The following is an 18,332-nucleotide window of genomic DNA, read 5'->3' as shown; positions in this document are numbered from 1 at the left end:
CTCATTGCCTCCCTCTTACGTGATATCAAAGGAAGTAGCTTTTTGGAAATAAGCCTGCCAGAGAAGAGGTGATTTTATTCGCCTTAGTATCTAATATACAGCTTTATACAAACAGATAAAAACTGTATTTATAACCTTGTTTCCTAAAAACCTGGTTTTAGGAAATCAAAGCTGAGTTAAAAATATTGCACCTAAATTTTCTCTTAAGGATACTAAAATGAACTGGCCAAAGTGACAGAGCCTGATGTGAACAAGCACTTTCATCATTTTCTTCCATTTGCTTCTGTCCAATAGCCAGTGATAATTCATCCTTTCTTCCATGGTGCCACTGCTAAGAGTCAGAGCAGACGTGAAGTGTCATGAGAGGCACCAAACAATAAAATTAAGACTGCTGTTGCCTTCGCAAGGCGTGGTGACCTGGTTCAGGAACGGCACGGCGACCAACCCCAGGCCGCTCGGGCCATCAGCTCACAGACACCAGTGTGGTGGACGGCAAATGGCGTTTATTACTTCGCAACACAGCATTATATACTCTGGGTTTACAGTGTCACTTCCGTCTGCTTACATCACAAGCTACATACTATTGGCTATTAAACAGGGGGCTCTATCTTGGGGGCTCTATCTTTCTGTACAGCGCGATATCTTCCGGCCGCCAGGCCCTAACTACCTACAGACTGCACATAGTTTTATCCTATAAACTTCTACAATGTGCCTCAACCTAACTTATGGAAAAAGTCAATATGGCGTAATGTCTACAGTGGAACAACTGGGGAGATGTTACTGTTACTAATGCCTTATATAACAGGATGGTTCATTTTGGCAGAATGTTTATCCAGCTGAAATGTTTATCAAATATTAAAGGGACCCAATCTCTTAATAGAAAATATGGATTTAATTTTAATATGAGAATTGAATGTTTTATTTTCAGTGTCTATTTCTGTAAATAGATCAATTTTAGAATAGTATCATTTGGAAATGTTGCTGTTTGGGCTACTCAGGTTTGTCTATGAGCAAGTCCTATGAAATGCATTAATGCCAGGTATTGTCATATGATTGTATCCTAGTAACACTGAGTACAAATGGATGACAGTTGCTGCACAGTGCTGGTAACTGATGTAATGCATACTGATAACTGTTGCCTGTGAGAACATTTAGAAAAGAATTTGTATTGACTTAAAAATGCAGTGTGGACTTGACTTCTTGATCTAAAATAGTTGGGGTTGGTTTGTTTTGCGTTTGTTTTTTTTGTTGTTTTTTTTTTTGTTGTTGTTTTGTTTTTGCTTTTGGGTTTTTTAATTTTTTTTTTATTATTTTGTTGTTTTATTTTGTTTTTTTTTCATTTTAAAGCCACAAAGTGATAGGTATCTATTTTGAATAAAAACTTCCACTTTGTAATTTTTTGGGGGAATTTTTACTGCAAATCAATTCTTCTGCCTGAATCAGTTGAATTTTTCATATGCTGTGTTTGCTATCACATCTTATTTAGAAAAATCTATGTTTTTTACTAATTTCTTGGTATTTTTGTTTGTATTTGTAAATCAAAACTGATCTTATCAGCAATACACAGCTGTAGTCATCTAATGCTATTCTGTGGTGTCAGCCAAGTACTGCAATATAGGGAGATCAAGGTGTCCCTCGGGATTCTTCCGTTCAGATTTTGCTGATGATCTATTTATGAGAGCTGACCTGCTTGAAATTTTGTGTCTGGACTTGACTATGAAGTAACTGCTCCTTACATTCTCTCACCAAGTTTCCTGAGAGACAGAGATCAGCATGCATGACCCTTCTTGCTGTACCATCTTCTGCCCCTCCACACCACACAGACTGGGAAGGGTGGGTGTCCATATGGACTCTAGTTCGCTACAGTTCAGACTCTTTTTCTCTTTCTCCAAAGAAAGGACTTTAGTTTGAGCACAGGCTTGCTCAAACAATGCTTTCTGCAAAAGTTTAAAGGTGATCATGAGGTGCTTAAACGGTAAAACAGCACTGAGATAGGGGAGCCAGAAGCAGCTGCCAGGAACTTAGTTCTTTCATGATGTTATCTGCAGCCAGGTTCTAAATGTTTGTCACTCCTCCACCCCAGGAAAACTGAACTGCTGCTGGCAGAGTGGGTTGCCTGAATACAGGTGAATCAGAAAGGGTACTGCCTTTCCAAAAGTTTTAAGAAAGTGTGTACTGATCATAAGTTAGATTGTCACTATGGAGAAGAAAATGATATTTTTAATTCTTCCAGTTGGAGATAGAACATTGTACATTGTTCATACTTCAAGGGCTTTTTCTGTACCCTCTGAGTTACTAAACAAAAAGGCACAAAAAGTGATGATGTCTTTGGTACAGGGACCAGAACCATCCATCACATCTTGACCAGCGTGTTACAAATCCTCTTTTTCTTTCCCTTTGGGTGAATTGAGTTTTGAATTCTGCTTTGCTTGATAGAACAGCTTCAGCAGGGCATGTGGAGACCATCCCATCCTAAAAAAGCCAGTAGACTGTTGATCAAGATCAGTCATTCTAAGGAATACTGTAAGCACAAGGCTGTTTTGTAGATAGGGGCAGACAGTGGTATCAGAGCTATGTCACGTTGTGGATTTAGGCTTAAGTACTGTTATTCAAGGGTTTAGTCTCCTACCAGACTGGAACTGTTAAAGTTACAGTAGTTCCCACTGTCATACAAAGTCAAATGGGAAATTAAAGTTGTCACAATGCAAATACTTGTTCCCAGGTAAGCTTTTTGCAGCTGTGGTATGAAGCAATATCAAGAGTTGCTAAACAGGCTTTATACCAGTGGAACAGTTTGGCTATACAGACAGAATTCTCAAGTCGAGGTTTACCAAGCTATTTGTGTCAGAATAGTACAAAGTGATATGAAGACAGTAAGGGGCATGTTGCTTTTGTTTTTAATGATGCATGTTAGTAAGAGATACTGGTGCTTATTTAATCGAGTTGCCTTTTCCTTCAGAAACAAATATTCTTGTGGTGACCTATTCTGTCTCCCTTGAATCAACAAAAGGAAAGAATAATACTGAAAAATGTTACTTGCCTATTCATTTCTGTAATGTTCCCTATTAGAAAAAATATAGGAAAGTGTAACTAATACATATAATACTGTGTTTTACAATAGGATATTTGATTTGTTGATTTGATGATCCTGAGCTGACAGTGTTGCAAATAAAAATACATGAAGCAAATAAAACAAGGTTTCATATAGGTAAGGATCTTCTTCCTCTTAGCAATAGTAAACAATGTAAGGGAAATAAAAAATAAAGCCCTATTCACTTTCTTTTCTAGTTCTTAAACACAACAAAGGAGGAGGGTTGACAAATGTAAGTGAAATTAAATAATGTACGACAGCATCTCCTCTTTCCCGCTTTCTGTATGCAGAAGTGATTCTGATAAAAGACTTAGTGAACTTAATGCTGCACCTTGATCAGGAAGAAGTCTCATTCTCACTAGTAATTTCTAGCAACTGTATGCATGTTAATATTGTGCTGTGAAAGAAGTCATGATTAGATTTGCATCCAGAAAAGTGTGCCTCTGATTATGCATGTCATTATGAGAGATGCTCCAGACCCTGAATAATTTAGTAGCCCTTCGCTGTAGGAGCTCCATGTCTCTCTTGAACTGAGGAGCACAGGACTGGACACAGCATTTCAGGTGGGGCCTCACCATGGCTGAGTAGAGAGGGAGGACTGCCTCCCTCAACCTGCTGGCAATGCTCTTCCTAAGGCAGCGCAGGATACCACTGGCCTTCTTGACGGCAAGGGCACTTTGCTGCTGACTCACGGACAGCTTGCTGTCCATCAGAACCCCCAGATCCCTGTCCTATACTGGAGTATCAGCCACTTCTCCCAGTTTGCATTGTCAGGAAACTTGCTGAGGAGGCACTGCATCCCTTCATCCAAGTCATTGATAAATAAATTAAACAATACTGGACCCAGTACTGGCCCATGGGGGATACCACTAGTTACAGGTCTCCAGTTAGACTCTGTGTCACTGGTCACAGCCCTCTGAGTCTTGCCATTCAGCTAGTTCTCAATCCACCCCACAATCCACTCATCCAGTCCACACTTCCTGAGCTTGGCTATAAGGATGTTATGGGAGACAGTGTCAAAAGCCTTGCTGAAGTCCAGGTAGGCAACATCCACTGTTCTCCCCTCATGTATCCAGCCAGTTGAATCATGGTAGAAGGCAATCCGATTGGTCAAGCATGATTTTCTTTTGGTGAGTCTATGCTGACTACTCCTGATCACCTTCTTGTCTTCCACATGCTTAGAGATGGCCTTCATGACAAGCTGTTCCACACCTTTCCAGGGATTGAAGTGAGGCTGGTTGGCCTGTAGTTCCCAGAGTCCTCTTTCTTGCCCTTTTTGAATACTGTGGTGACATTTGCTTTTGTCCACATGCACCTCTTCTGATTGCTGTGACCTTTCAAAGAGTGGCCTAGCAATGACATCCACCAGCTTCCTCAGGACTCGTGAGTGCATCCTGTCAGGGCCCATAGACTCGTGGATGTCAAATTCGTATAAATGATCTGTAACCCAACTCTCAGGAAAGACTTCCTTTCTCTATATCTTCTCCGTGGTCTCCTGGGTCAGGGATTCCTGAGGGCTGGCCTTGGCATGGAAGACTGAAGCAAAGAAGACATTTAGTACCTCTACCTTCACTATTCTCTGTTGCCAGGGCCTCTGCTGCATTCCATATTGGGCCTACTTTTTCCCTAGTTCTCCTTTTTATTGCTGATGTATTTGAAGAAGCCCTTCTTGTTGTCTTTGACAGTCAGGTATAATTCCAAATGGACTTTGGCTGTCCTCATCAAATTTGCTCAAATTCTCACAACATCCCTGTATTCATCCCAAGTGGCTTGTCCCTGCTTCCACCTCCTGTATATTTCTTGCTTGTGTTTGAGTTTGGAGAGGAGTTCCTTGTTCATCCATGCAGGTCTCCTACACCCTGATCTGTCTGCTCATTGTTTAGATGTTCTTTGATTGTGCAGTTCTTGGGCGTGTGAGTGTTTACAGGATGTATACGGGCATCATGATGTAGATGTATTCTCAAAGTGCATGTCATGTAATTCGTAAGTATGTGTGGAATAAAGCATCCATGTCCTACCTGACTCTCCTGCCCCATGCTTTTTTGTTTGTTTGTTTAGTTTCTCTGTTTCTCTTTGAATTAATAAAATTTCACTTTCTGAATAATTCAGCAGCATTTTCACATTTTTGCAAAAATAGTTGTATGAAAGCACAGTTGTGCATGCCTGTTACTTTTTTGGGTGCTGCTATTTAGTCTAGTTCATCTTTACTCAAGCAAATGTGCTGAAAGGGTTTCTGAAGACATTAGCAATGGAAGGGCAGTGGGAAGGCTCACAGGCTAATCTGTGTCTTCCACGAGCATTAAAGTGATATACTGAGTAAAAAATTGAACTCGTAAGAGTTCAAATTCCAGCTTTCAAAAAGACTTGACATACATTTTTCAATGGATGCAGAACAGTTTTTGCACACCAGCTTGAATTGAAGTGAGTAGCACATGTAAAATGGTTGTGTTTAAAAAAGTATTTGTATATATGCATTTGTAAAAATTCATATAAAAACTTCTGCTCCTAAAAAATCTTCTTCCTTTGTAGTTGACACTGCTGCTACGCTGCCTGGCAGAAGAGATATAACAGGTATGAGTGGGTTCTGTGTAATTTTTCTCCCCATTGTCCTTATATTTTAGAAAGTGAGTAGAAAGGTTGCTGCTGCTGTTACTTTTTAATTCATGGAGATAGTTAAGTATATGCAAATATTGGTAAATTAATTATCCATATCATCTTTGGGGCTTATTCGTATATTTCATCATGCAAATAGCATCATTAATTTTCCAGAGAAAATGAAAATGAGATCACTAAGATGGCTGATTCTCCTTTCACTGCAGAAATTAGATTTCTATTTACCCTTTGGAAAGAAGCTAATACTAGTTTTCATTACAGCAAGCAAAATAGTCTGAACAACGAATCATGGGAGTGATTAGCATTTCAGAAACTCCTTGTTAACTATATTTAACAAAAAAATTCTGGGTTTCTGCAGGGACTTTTGGTATCTCTGACTTATCTCTTCTACAACAGGAAAGGCTTTATAGTATAATTAGTATATTGTAAATAACATTATAGGATGACTTGAGTTTTGAGAGAAGATGCTGAGCTGAAATACCTTAAGTATGTTTTTGTAAATAGTATTTAATATTTGCAGCCAGCTGTTCTTTAGGTTATGTATCTATGGAAACTGTGATTCGCCTTGTCAATGGCACTGTCAAATACCATTCTGTGAATGAAAGGGCTAATTTTGAATTTGGTGTGGCAACCAGATACCAAATTTCCTTTTTTTTTTTGTAATCAAAATACTGACTTTAACAACATTAAAGATTTAGTGAGTGGTATTTACTATATAAAGTTAGCTGGCTGCTATCACAATCAGAGGTTCAAACTTGAGTTAGCTTTTTGGATTGCTGTTCTTTGAAGGATAGAAAGAAGAACAGATGTGTATGGGATAAATTTGCCAAGTCTCCATATTATTATACAAAGTCTGAGAAGAGTTTTTTGTACCCAGCTATAGCCATCTTGTTATGTATGCTTGATTCCCATTCCCAGAATTAGCAAGACAGTCAGAGTAGGTCTGTGGCTTTCAGGCTAGTGTGGTACATATCTTGGGTCAATTATTTTTGTTTTCTTAACATTATACAATGCAAATGGTCCAATATTTGTTGAAAAGAAATCATCTTCAGGTGAATTCTATTTGAATTCATAAAAATGGTAATTTTTTTTTTCATCAGAGATTGTTGTCTCTGCCTTTTTTGGCAAGCTGGAAGTGTTAACAGGTGTTGCCCTCTGCTGGTGAATGCAGCAAACTTTGATACATAAGGAAGGGCTGCTGAGGACGGTTATGTATGTGTTAGAAACTTCATTACGTTTTTTTTTTTTCTCTCCCTCTCTCTTTTTTTTTTTTTTCGTGTCTGTAAAAAAGGTGATGATTCGGGAGAATCGGCTGTAACAACCATTCCTGGTAAGAAAATCAGGACTTTACTGCAATATTTGTTACTTCCTGATAGATAAATCTGTTTTTATCTGAGGTAATGCAGGAAAGTTGTGATGCAAATAAGTTCCAACACTTACGGTTTTTATTGTTTATTTTTGAAGAGTAAATTAATTTCTTAATTCTACTTTGCAGTAAAATAGCTTACCTTATAGGATCACTCGTGGTTTGTGACAGTGATGCTTGGGGACAAAGGAGGGGCAAGTTGTTTGATCAGGAGGCCTTTGTCCAGTAACCTGAAGAGTGAACAGTTTGCAGAGACGGCAGAGGAGAAGCACTGTAGTGAGAGAGCTCACTTGCATCTCCTCCCAGTCTAGCAGATGTACCTATGTCATTTCATGTGGTGTGGTATACTGCATGCGCGTGCACACACATACACACACGAGACTAATAACTTCTGGGACCAGAGGTGATGAACATCTTCTATGAAAGCATTTTTTTTTAAATGAAAAATTTAGACACACAGAAATAGCTGTGTGAAAACTTTTTTGCTTAATGTATACTGACATATTGTGCTCTGGAGAAAAGAAATAATTCAGACACAAATACACATGCTTTTAGTTTTTTACAAATACAGTCTTTCTCTGGAAATGGTTCGTCTTTAAGAACTGCAGCCAATTCAATATTTGTTGTAGTTTATACCAAGCCAAATAAAACAAATGAAATCAGCATTTAGTTTTCACTCAGATTCCTCATATTTTGGCTTCATGTTAGTTGGCTTAGAAAATAATTTGTCTTCAGTATTGTTACTTAAGAACCAAATATGCTTATTTGGTTTATTTATTATATATTTATTTATTATGGTTTATATGGGTTTATATGGCTTATATGGTATTATATATTTACTTATTATGGTAATATATATAATTGTTATATATATTATCAGAAAGAAAAGCTCCCTTTCCATGTAATGAAGTCGATTACTTTTTTGTATTGATATGCAGCTATCTTTATGCAGAGTCACCAACTTTTGTTTATTATACTTAAGATACTGCTCCTACTAATGCTTTTAGTGAAGAAGTTTGGAAAATATAGTGTTCTTCTGCTATGAAGCTGCTCTGGCCCATTTTAAAAAAGTCACTAAGTTGTCATATTGGAGTGATATAAAGTGGTCCTCTAACCACCTTGTATTCCTGCCCTGACACCTAAAATATGCTTACCAAGCACATCCTTCCTCAGCAATATTTAAATTTTCTTCCACTGTCTTGATGTAATGATCTGTTTTTTTCTTTAGATGTAGCTAAAAAATTTTGCATTCTTACTCTATTTTATTTATATATGGTTACTGTAAAAAACAGCTTTTTTAAGACACAGTTTGCCAGACCCAGTGTGTCATCTCTGCTCATGACTTTGTGCAGGAAAAGTTCCCTGGGGCTAAGCACTTATCACTATTGGGTGTACCAAATTCATCTGCATCTTCTAAAAGAATGAAATCAGTAAAAGGAACTTCTCTGAAGGAACTCCATTACAAGCTGTTTGTATTCGGTTACTCAGATTTTTTAAATAATGTGAGCATCATTTCAAATACTTGTATTGAAATACTTGGAGCATTTTTAACAAACAATGCAATTGGTTTTAAAACGGATTTTAGATAAGTATTATATTCAAAGTTTTGCATCTTTTTCCTCCAAAAATCATAGAAATAAAATATTATATTAATACAATTTTATGTTTTTTTTTTTTCCCCCCAGAATCCTCTATTTTTACTTACATCATGTATCCTATTAACCCTTCAGGCAAGATTTTATTAATGTCTCTGTTATTTAGATTTAGTTAGATTTAGATTTTTTTTTCTTTAGATTTTATAAATTTCTGTTCTATTTTTTCTTTTTTTTAAATTGTTTTTACTGTTATTTTTCTTCTTCAGATATGGCTTCAGAGAAGACTACACAAACTGCAGGTAAGAAATAGCATGAAGAGTGTTAAGATCTGAAGGGAGATGTTTGTTGCATTAATGAAACCTGAATGCTTTTAATAACTGTGATTTGTTTAGTCCAAATTATTTTCTTACATGATCTTAAAATGTTATTTATCTGCAATCTGTATTTTAAGTCTGCATGGGTAGGGTTTTGAATAGCATTTAACTGACACTGAGCTTTCATTTGTATTCAAAATAATACATTGCTTACCTGTCATGGTTTAAGCCCACCTGGCAACCCAGAACCACACAGCCCAGCTGAAAGTCAAAACCACAGCACTGCACCAGCTACTAAGGAGAAAAATGACTGCTACTGCTGAACCCAGGACAGTATCCACCCCTTATTCCATACCATTCACGTCATGCTCAGATCCCACATTTTTGAATATACCATCACTCTTGTCTCATATATATATATATATATATATATATATATATATATACACATCCACACACATGCAAAGAAAGAGAGATCACTCCTTAAGTGCATGGACCAATCCCTATAAAGCTGCTGAGTTCATCCTGTCTGTGGTGTTGGGCTCCATCTCTTGTAACAGTCTTTCAGAGCAGGAGAGGCTGCGTGCAGTGTTGGATCCTTGTCTGCTGATGACACTGGAGAGCTTGTCTGGTTTCATCAAAGTTCATTCTTTGTTGGGATGATGGTTGAAGGGAAGTCAGGGCCAGTCGCTGATGACCTGAAGACATCTTAGTTGGTGGGCTATAAAAGTGCTACATAGCAGGCAACAGCATACACTTGAGTTCATTGGCTGTTTTCCCCTGAAATCAAATACCCTTGAGGTACACATCAGACTTCCCCATCTTCCCTCATTACCCACCAAGTATGTCCGGGTCCCTGAGCAAAATCAATCCCATGAGTGGGTTTGCCTTTACCTGAAGCAGGAATAACCCAGACTGTCTTCCCCAGCAAATTCTTTATGTGCAGCACAGGAACTTTGTCCCCTTCTACAGTATGTAGAAGTTCTTACTGGGCTGGGCCAGCCCTGTTGGCAGATCCTCTGGTATTGACCAACCAGATGGCTTTTGGTAAACGTGTATCCCAATGTTTGAAAGTCCCACCACTCATTGCTCTCAGTGTAGTTTTTAACAGCCCATTGTATTGTTTGATTTTCCCAGAGGCTGGTGCATGGTAGGGGATGTGATATACCCACTCAATGCCATGCTCTTTGGCCCAAGTATCTATAAAGCTGTTCTGGAAATGAGTCCCACTGTCTGACTCAATTCTCTCTGGGGTGCCGTGTCGCCACAAAATCTGTTTCTCAAGGCCCAGGATAGTGTTCCGGGCAGTGGCATGGGGCACAGAGTATGTTTCCAGCCATCCGGTGGTTGATTCCACCATGGTAAGCACGTGGTGCTTGCCTTGGTGGGTTGGTGGGAGTGTGTTATAGTCAATCTGCCAGGCCTCCCCATGCTTGTACTTCAGCCATTGTCCTCCATACCAAAGAGGCTTTAACCATTTGGCTTGCTTAATTGCAGCACGTTTCACACTCGTGAATAACCTAGGCAATAGTATCCATTGTTAAGTCCACCCCTCGATCACGGGCCCATCTCTGTGTTGCATCCCTGCCCTGCTGGCCTGGAGTGTCATGGGCCAGCTGGGCCAAAAATAATTCACCCTTATATTGCCAATCTAAGTCCATCTGAGCCACTTCAATCTTAGCAGCTTTATCCACTTGTTAGTTGTTCTGGTGTTCCTCAGTGGCCCGACTCTAGGGTACATGGGCATCTACATGGCATACCTTCACCACCAGGTGCTGCACCCGGGCAGCGATATCTTTCCACAGTGCAGCAGCCCAGATGGGTTTACCTCTGTGTTGCCAGTTGCTCTGCTTCCATTGCTGCAACCACCCACACAGGGCATTTGCCACCATCCATGAGTCAGTATAGAGATAAAGTACTGGCCACTTTTCTCGTTCAGCAATGTCCAGGGCCAGCTGGATGGCTTTCACCTCAGCAAACTGACTCGATTCACCCTCTCCTTCAGCAGTTTCTACAACTTGTCGTAGGGGACTCCACACAGCTGCCTTTCATCTCCAAAGCACTGGAGGGACCCACTGGACTAGATACTTGCCCATACTGTCCCAGACACCCTGCCACTCATGGCTGTTCATCCTCGGGGAAAACCTCTTGGTCCTCCTGTATCGTCGTCTTATCCTAGACGAGACTTGAGCCGTACCCTGCTTAGCTTCCACTATTGGACAAGATCAGGCATTCTCAGGGAGGTCACGCCGTAGACAAAACAAGAGAGCATATGCAGTAACAAGCTGGTTCCCATCAAGAGGAGCATGGTGCTTTCAAGGGCATTGAAAGGATATTCAGGATCTTTAAATCTTCCAGAATCTACTCCCACTGTAAATAGTCTGGTGGGGGAGCAGAGGGTGTGAGGGAATGTCTCCTTCACAGGTTGACCACCCGAGGAGGGAAAAAAAGATGTGTAATTGCTAAACACTTCTATTATATACCTCCCAAAGTATAGAGGTGATGACCACACTGGGAACACATACCAGCCCAGATTCATGATCAATGAGTCTCTTGCATTACAAGTCACTGTCATGAAGTACAGCAAAACAATAACCCTAGCCCAGGCCCCCATCTGATAAACACTAAAATAGCAAATACCAGCTGTAAGTAAGGTATGACATGCTGAAACTCCGAGATCAAGAGCAACAACTTTGAGAGCCAATAAATCAGCATTGTGACGAGTGACTTTTAATCCGAAACAATGAATGCTTATCACAAATACGATTAGACACACTCTGGTCAGATCTGTCATTATCTCAACCCTTCGTGCCCCACGTTCGGAACCAAAAAGAACTGTCTTGGTGTAAGCCCAGCCAGCAACCCAGAACCATGCAGCCGCTTGCTTACCCCCCCCCCCCCCCCCGAGGGATGGGGAGGAGAATTGAAAGAATGTAACTCCCACGGGTTGAGATAAGAACAGTCCAGTAATTAAGGTATAACACAAACCACTATTGCTACCACCAATAATAATAATGATACGGGAAATAACAAGAGAAGAGAATACAACCGCTCACCACCCGCTGACCGATACCCAGCCTGACCCGAGCAGTGATCTAGCCCTTCCAGGTAACTGCCCCCAGTTCCTGTACCGGGCATGACATGCTGTGGTATGGAATACCTCTTTGGTTAGTTTGGGTCAGGTTTCTGTCTCTGCTTCCTCCCGGCTTCCCCTCCTCCCTGGCAGAGCATGAGACTCAGAAAGGCCTTGGTCAGAGTAAACATTACTGGACAACAACTAAAAACATTGGTGTTATCAGCGCTGTTCCCAGGCTAAAAGTCAGAAACACAGCACTGCACCAGCCACTAAGAAGGAGAAAAATGACTGCTACTGCTGAACCCAGGACATTACCAAAGCCCAAACTGGGTATATTTCTGTTTAGCAAGTATGTAGTTTTTTGCTATATCTATATATATAATGTTTTCTATACTTTCTGATGCTATTTAAAGTCTTAAGTGAAATGTACACCCCTTTCCTTAAAGGGACATGATACATGTTCATGCTTCTCTGATTCTATGGTTCTATATATGTTCTTGCAATGAGTTGCCAAATACAATCATTAAAGACTCAGTCAGAACTGGCTGCCCCTTTTTTTTTCCTGATGCTTGTATTTGAAAACAAGGAATATGCTCATCCCATGTCAGTACAGATTCTTACATGTCTGTAAATGAGCTAGACATCCTGCTGTTCATAGCTGATGGACAGAAAGACACGTTTGTAGAACCTGATTCATCTTATGCTGAAATACCCATGTAGAATAGGTTAAATGTGAATCACAACCTTAAAAGCATCACTTTCTCCACTGAATAAAGGGAGCCTAGAGTAACTGGCTCATATGGGGGTATAGACATTGGATTAGATGGATCTCACTCTGAGCGGTGCTTTTTATTTCCCACTTCTCCTGGAAAGAGAGAGTGTAAAGTGGAAAGTAGGACTTATTTTTGTGACATGTATTTCATATCATATTTTTAAGTTAAAATGTGAAAACTTAATTTTGAAACTTTTTTTTTTTTAACAGAGGCTCTTAACATCACTGATTATTACTCCACTGTGACACCAGGTAGGATTCATATATCCCCACTTGTCTTCTTCTGTGCTTGTCAAACTTCAAGTGTGTGTAAGTTTAGGAAGTGTGCTCCCAAATATTTTTAATAGGATCTTCTTCCTTGTTACAATCGTGTTTCATATGAGCAGTCTGCCTTATGTCATATTGATCTCCAGTCTGGTAGAAAGTTTAATTTTGCAGTGCTTGCCTAGATGGCCACATACAGAAGAGCTTGGTCATTTTGTAAGTCAGAGCAGCAGGTTACCACAGAGATGTAAGAAACACAACCTCAGGGACCATGTTTGCTTAAAAAAAAATAATCCTCATGCCTTTTAGTAGATTGAAGCAGAATAGATCCAGTCATGATATTCTCAGGGCAGGTCCAGTCTATAGGAGTAGGCTGAATTAGTTTTTTATTATCCAGTTAGTAGCCTGATAGACCAATTAGAATGTATTTGCACTGAATTAGTGCAAATGGACTAGGTGTCATACCAGTGGGTGCTCTGAAAAGAGAAAAGACTGCTGTTAGTTTTTACTTTTGTGTCACTCCTGGATTTTGTGTTCAGTTTTTGTGTTATTCTTTATGTAGTTGACAATTTTGACAAATTCAGTTATTAACATTTCTTTAAGGATTGTTTAAAAAAAAAAAAAAGATGATACAGGTTTCATAACTATTTCACTGACAACTGCCAACACCAAAGGGAAGGCAAATTTATTAGTCTGAAAATAATGTTTTCTACTAATATGAGTATTGCCATCAGCTTACAGTCTGTATGCTCTGATGGTAGTTTATTGATGGTGATAAAATTGATGAAGCATCAAGATATAACAGGCAAATACTTGTAGCACATAAAGAGTAAAAAATGTTTAAAAAATCCATTTCATTTCATATAGCTAATGGTAACAGCAGAGAAAATAGCATCTGTTTTTCTGTCAATGGAGGCCAGTCTATCTGCTTAAATAAGGAAAGTTGTGCTGCCATGTTGTTTTTATGAACAAGTGTAGGAGTTTTGTCTTGGATGCAAATATTTTTCTGGTCCTATGTTTTGAGTTTATACAACAAACTATCTGTTTTCAGTACCCTTAATACGGGATCCATGTTATTTCTTTGCAGTTTAGGTAGTATTAAAAATATGGAAGCAGCCAAAAGCTTGCTGCAACTAACTAATAACATGTTCTGCTAGTAAGAATATGCATGCTTGCTGTTATCATAGTTTGAATTCTATCAGGTAGAACAGTTATAGTTTCATTCTACCATAAGTAGCCATAGTAGGACCCTCAGAAGCAGATAACACACTACCTAATGATTGAATATGGTGATATTTGAAGAGTTTATTTATGATACATTGATTTCTGTTTTATTTGAATTAAAAACCAAACCAAGCTAAACTAAAACAAACCCACAACCAATCATTTGCATGTTGGTCCTCTGTGGAAACTCTTACAGAAAATGATTCAAAATTAATTAATCAAAGCCAGCATGTTTTACTATGAAAGCTAAGTTTTGGAATTTGTCATAGTAAGTATCCTAAAGAAGTGAAGACTAAACAGTATGTGAGGTATTTCTAAAAGGTAAAGACCGTTACATTTAAATTACTGAAATTATTGTAAATATGTACGTTTATCAGTATTGGGTTTAAATTCAACTTTTTTCCTCACTAGATTTTTTTGTCCCCCAAAAAACTATAGCAGGAGAAACCATTTTATGCAACGTTACAGCTGTCTGTAATTTTTCAGGTTAGTAGTTTTCTATTTCCTTTTTTTCTTACAAAAACCATGTACAAAAATCATTGAGTGATAAATCAACTTTTAGTTGTTATGTACAAACTATCTCTGCAATAAATTTCTTGTGAATTTAGAGAGACTTTGTATAACTTAAAAAAAAGGGGGGGATATTTTAAAGTAATGTTTAGTCTATTGTATTTTTTTATCTTTGGTTTCTTATCAAAGGACACACAGTTGCAAGTAAGAATTACAAACCTGAGGAAAAAAGAAACTTCTGTGCTGTGGTGGATGCTAATGCTTACCTTACTGAGCCTAACTGTATCAGGAATAGAAGTTGAAATAGTGTTTAGGAGAATTATTGTGAAAGCCTGTGTGTGTATTAAAAGTGTAATGTGACAGAACAGACAAACGAAAGTGGAAAGGGCCGTGATGTTCCATATATGTGTATTAACAAAAACATACTAAAAGATTTTGTTGCTACATGTTGCTGCCTTCCAAAACACTGATAAATGTCTTTTTGAGAAATACTTAAGAAAATGAAGTTACTTCTGCCAAGTAGCCATATGCAGAGTACTTTAAAGGTGAGAAAGAGGCAGAATAAGTAACTGGCCCCTACCCCAAGTTTCCCTGCTGACTGATGGAATAAACTGCTAGATGGTTTGAGTGATGTCATGTATTCATTCCTGTATGGGCCTTTTATCAATAGCCTTCACTAAATGTGTGGCTGCAGGAAGAGAAGTGTCATAGAGGTTCCTTTTTGTCTCCAAAATGGACATCCCCGCTCTCAAGGAGTGTTGAATGTTGCTTTGAATTATGGTATCCTGAAAGTTCCTTAGTCCCTAAGGGAATAATTTTCAGAGTGTGACTTTGCCTTTACCCATATATTTTATTCTCGTTGTGGGAGTTGGAGGTGTATTAATAGTAATGTGCAATGGGGTTTTTCTGTTCAGAGGGTGAGAACTAGAAAGAATTTAGAGACAACCGTCAAAACTAAATATATAGGAAATAATGAAAGCTATTGGACTATTTCATTTGTTGAAATAGTAAGTGAAGAGATGGAAGAACAATTGCAAAAACAGTGAATGATCAGAAAAGCTAGTGTAAGTACTCATTTCCCTTCCATTGCAATACAAGAGAGTGAACTTCTAATTTCTCAAGTAATTTTACATCATGTGTTTTAGTGTTGATTTTCTTAACTTTCTTGGTTTTGGTTTTAGTGTTCTATGTGGGGAAGGTAAAACTTCAGGCAAGTGAAGAAAGTAACACATCACTAAAAGTAGAAATAGTAAGTGTTCTCTCTGTTAAAACTTTATTGTACGGAAGGTTGAAATATGTCTTTTTGTCTACACTTAAAATACTAATACCTTAATATGATTCTTGTTATGGCTTGTATAGTTTTGTTTTATTTCAAATATAGTTTGCAGTATAAGGTAATATTTGCAGTGGATGGATCTGTTCTCTCTAACAGTTGCTTTGCAGCTAAATTTTATAATTCAACTAAGTAAACTTCATACAATAAGGGCCTGTATTCTCTGTGTAGCCACTGAAAGGAGGGGGAAGCCCTGGGAAGTCTGGAGAGAGGAACTGCCTAATTAATAATTTACGTTCAGGCATACAGGATCTTCCTTTGGAGATTTGCTCGGGCAACATCATTGGATGGCAACAGTGTCAGCATAAATTAAGTTAGATTGTTTCCTGGGAATAATTCATCTTGAGACTCTCACAAATAGGGTATCGTTCTATGCTTTTTGACATGTGGCTAATCAGTTATTAATTTTGCAACAGGCCTATGTGACACAAGTGTGTCCACTTACGCAACACAACAGAGGTTTAAAGGAACAGTATCATGCAAAGCAAGGACGATATAGATTATTCAGTATTGAGATAATACTGTGAGGATGAGAATATTTAGTTGTTACAGATAAAAAGCTGAAGGTAGGAAAAAAAGGAGACTTTAACTTGTGAAGGGCCTTTCTTCTACACAACCCTGCCTGCACTCAGTGTGGAATTTGACATGCCAGACTCTGCAAACATGAGAGTAGTCAGCAAAATCACTGCAGAGAGCTACTGCACAAGTGTGCATGAAGCATTGAGTTTGGGCAGGAGTAGGCCCCTGGCAAAAGCCACCTCTGTATCATGTTGTATTTCAGTGGTGGTAATGCCTACTGATACCATCCCAGTGTATTAATGTTATGGCTATTAGAAGGATGGTTTTACTGTCTCTTGAAGCTCTTCTACTTTTTAGCAGACTTCTTAGGTAATGTCAATACTATATATGTTAGATGATGTTTTCATCATAGTGTCGGCTGTTTGCATCGTGGCAACCAAAAGAACATAAGAATGCAGATCTAAAAAGGGCATTTAGATAAACCTTACGGTGTTCGCTGGCCCTAAGGTTAGATCATATATGTTTAGATCATTACTACCATGCCTGTCACCTAAGTTTGTGACTTCTTATTCCCGGGATTCTACACTGTTGGTTACTTACGTTTATTTTGGAACCTGCTCCATTGCTGCACTTAGAAAGTTTGTTCAGTGTCTGGTCTAAGCTGCCTTTGTTGCACACTAAGCCAAATTCCAAATTCCACTCTTTCCAACATGAGATATGTTGAGGTCAATATCCTCTTGCCCATATCTTTCACAAAACAGATCCTGTTACTCAGACTATACTAGATGAGCCAATTCCTTCCATAAGTTGTGGCAACAATGTAATGGTGAATATTTGTTGAAATGTATTAATGAGAAAATGTGCTTCTTATCTTTGGAATTCGAGACTTGTGTGAAACAAACATGTTTCTTCTAAGGATAAAATTTACTGGTTTTATTTAGCTGTGGAATTTTTGTTTCTAACAGGTTAATAACATGACCAACAATCAAGTTACAAAATTAATTGCAGTTCCAGCACCTACCCTGCAAGAATTGAGGTAAGTAAATTTAAATAAGGAATGAAATCTTTGTTATATTTGAAAAAGATTAAGTGGTTTGTGTGGTTAGCAGGCTGTGCATTATCCTTGCAGTTTATAAATGAAAAACCTCAGGAGTTATGAGTTACTGTTTTTCTTAACATAAAACTAATATTGATTATAAAAGTCTTGGTTTTATTTTATGTACCACTGGAATTTGTTTTAAAAAAATGGTATGCTTGCTGATTTTGTTTTAGGTCCTTCAGTTTCCTTGAGCCTCAACAAGGCCTGAAGGCCTTGTTGTTTATATCATGATGATGTTAATAGTAGTAGTAGTAGCAGCAGCAATACCTGGTAACATGAAGTGTGGATTGTTGAGAATGCCAGTCTGGCTTCTGCTCTTCATGAAGGAATGGTTTGTATAATTTCAGGGATTCAGACTATCTCATAGGAAATTTACTAAGAGAACTTTCATATCTGCGTGGGTTTTAATATGTATTCTTGGAACCAAAACTGTATTTTTTATTTTGGCATAGTTTCTTCTTTCACAGTCCTCATAAGGAGAAGTTTGAATGAATGAATATTTACTGCTATTCTCAAAACTTGTCCTGAAAATCAATTGGCCAACAGGTCTTTTTTT

General features: G+C 38.4%; 1 protein-coding gene across 1 annotated transcript in view; it reads left to right on the top strand.

The window, feature by feature from the left end:
• ADGRG2 (adhesion G protein-coupled receptor G2) overlaps positions 1-18,332 on the top strand; it is a 50,351-nt gene that overhangs the window by 12,218 nt on the left and 19,801 nt on the right. The window contains exons 3-9 of the mRNA XM_061453212.1: positions 5,621-5,662; positions 6,996-7,034; positions 8,932-8,964; positions 13,038-13,079; positions 14,754-14,801; positions 16,007-16,074; positions 17,643-17,713. Coding sequence (XP_061309196.1) covers positions 5,621-5,662; positions 6,996-7,034; positions 8,932-8,964; positions 13,038-13,079; positions 14,754-14,801; positions 16,007-16,074; positions 17,643-17,713 — 343 coding nt within the window. The remainder of the gene's footprint in view (positions 1-5,620; positions 5,663-6,995; positions 7,035-8,931; positions 8,965-13,037; positions 13,080-14,753; positions 14,802-16,006; positions 16,075-17,642; positions 17,714-18,332) is intronic.

Source organism: Pezoporus flaviventris, unplaced genomic scaffold (assembly GCF_033815535.1).
Source record: "Pezoporus flaviventris isolate CSIRO_AGI_PZ_B2104156 unplaced genomic scaffold, CSIRO_AGI_Pfla_v1 ptg000015l, whole genome shotgun sequence".
In the NCBI taxonomy this organism is placed as follows: Eukaryota; Metazoa; Chordata; class Aves; order Psittaciformes; family Psittacidae; genus Pezoporus; species Pezoporus flaviventris.
This window is presented reverse-complemented; position numbering and strand designations above follow the sequence as displayed.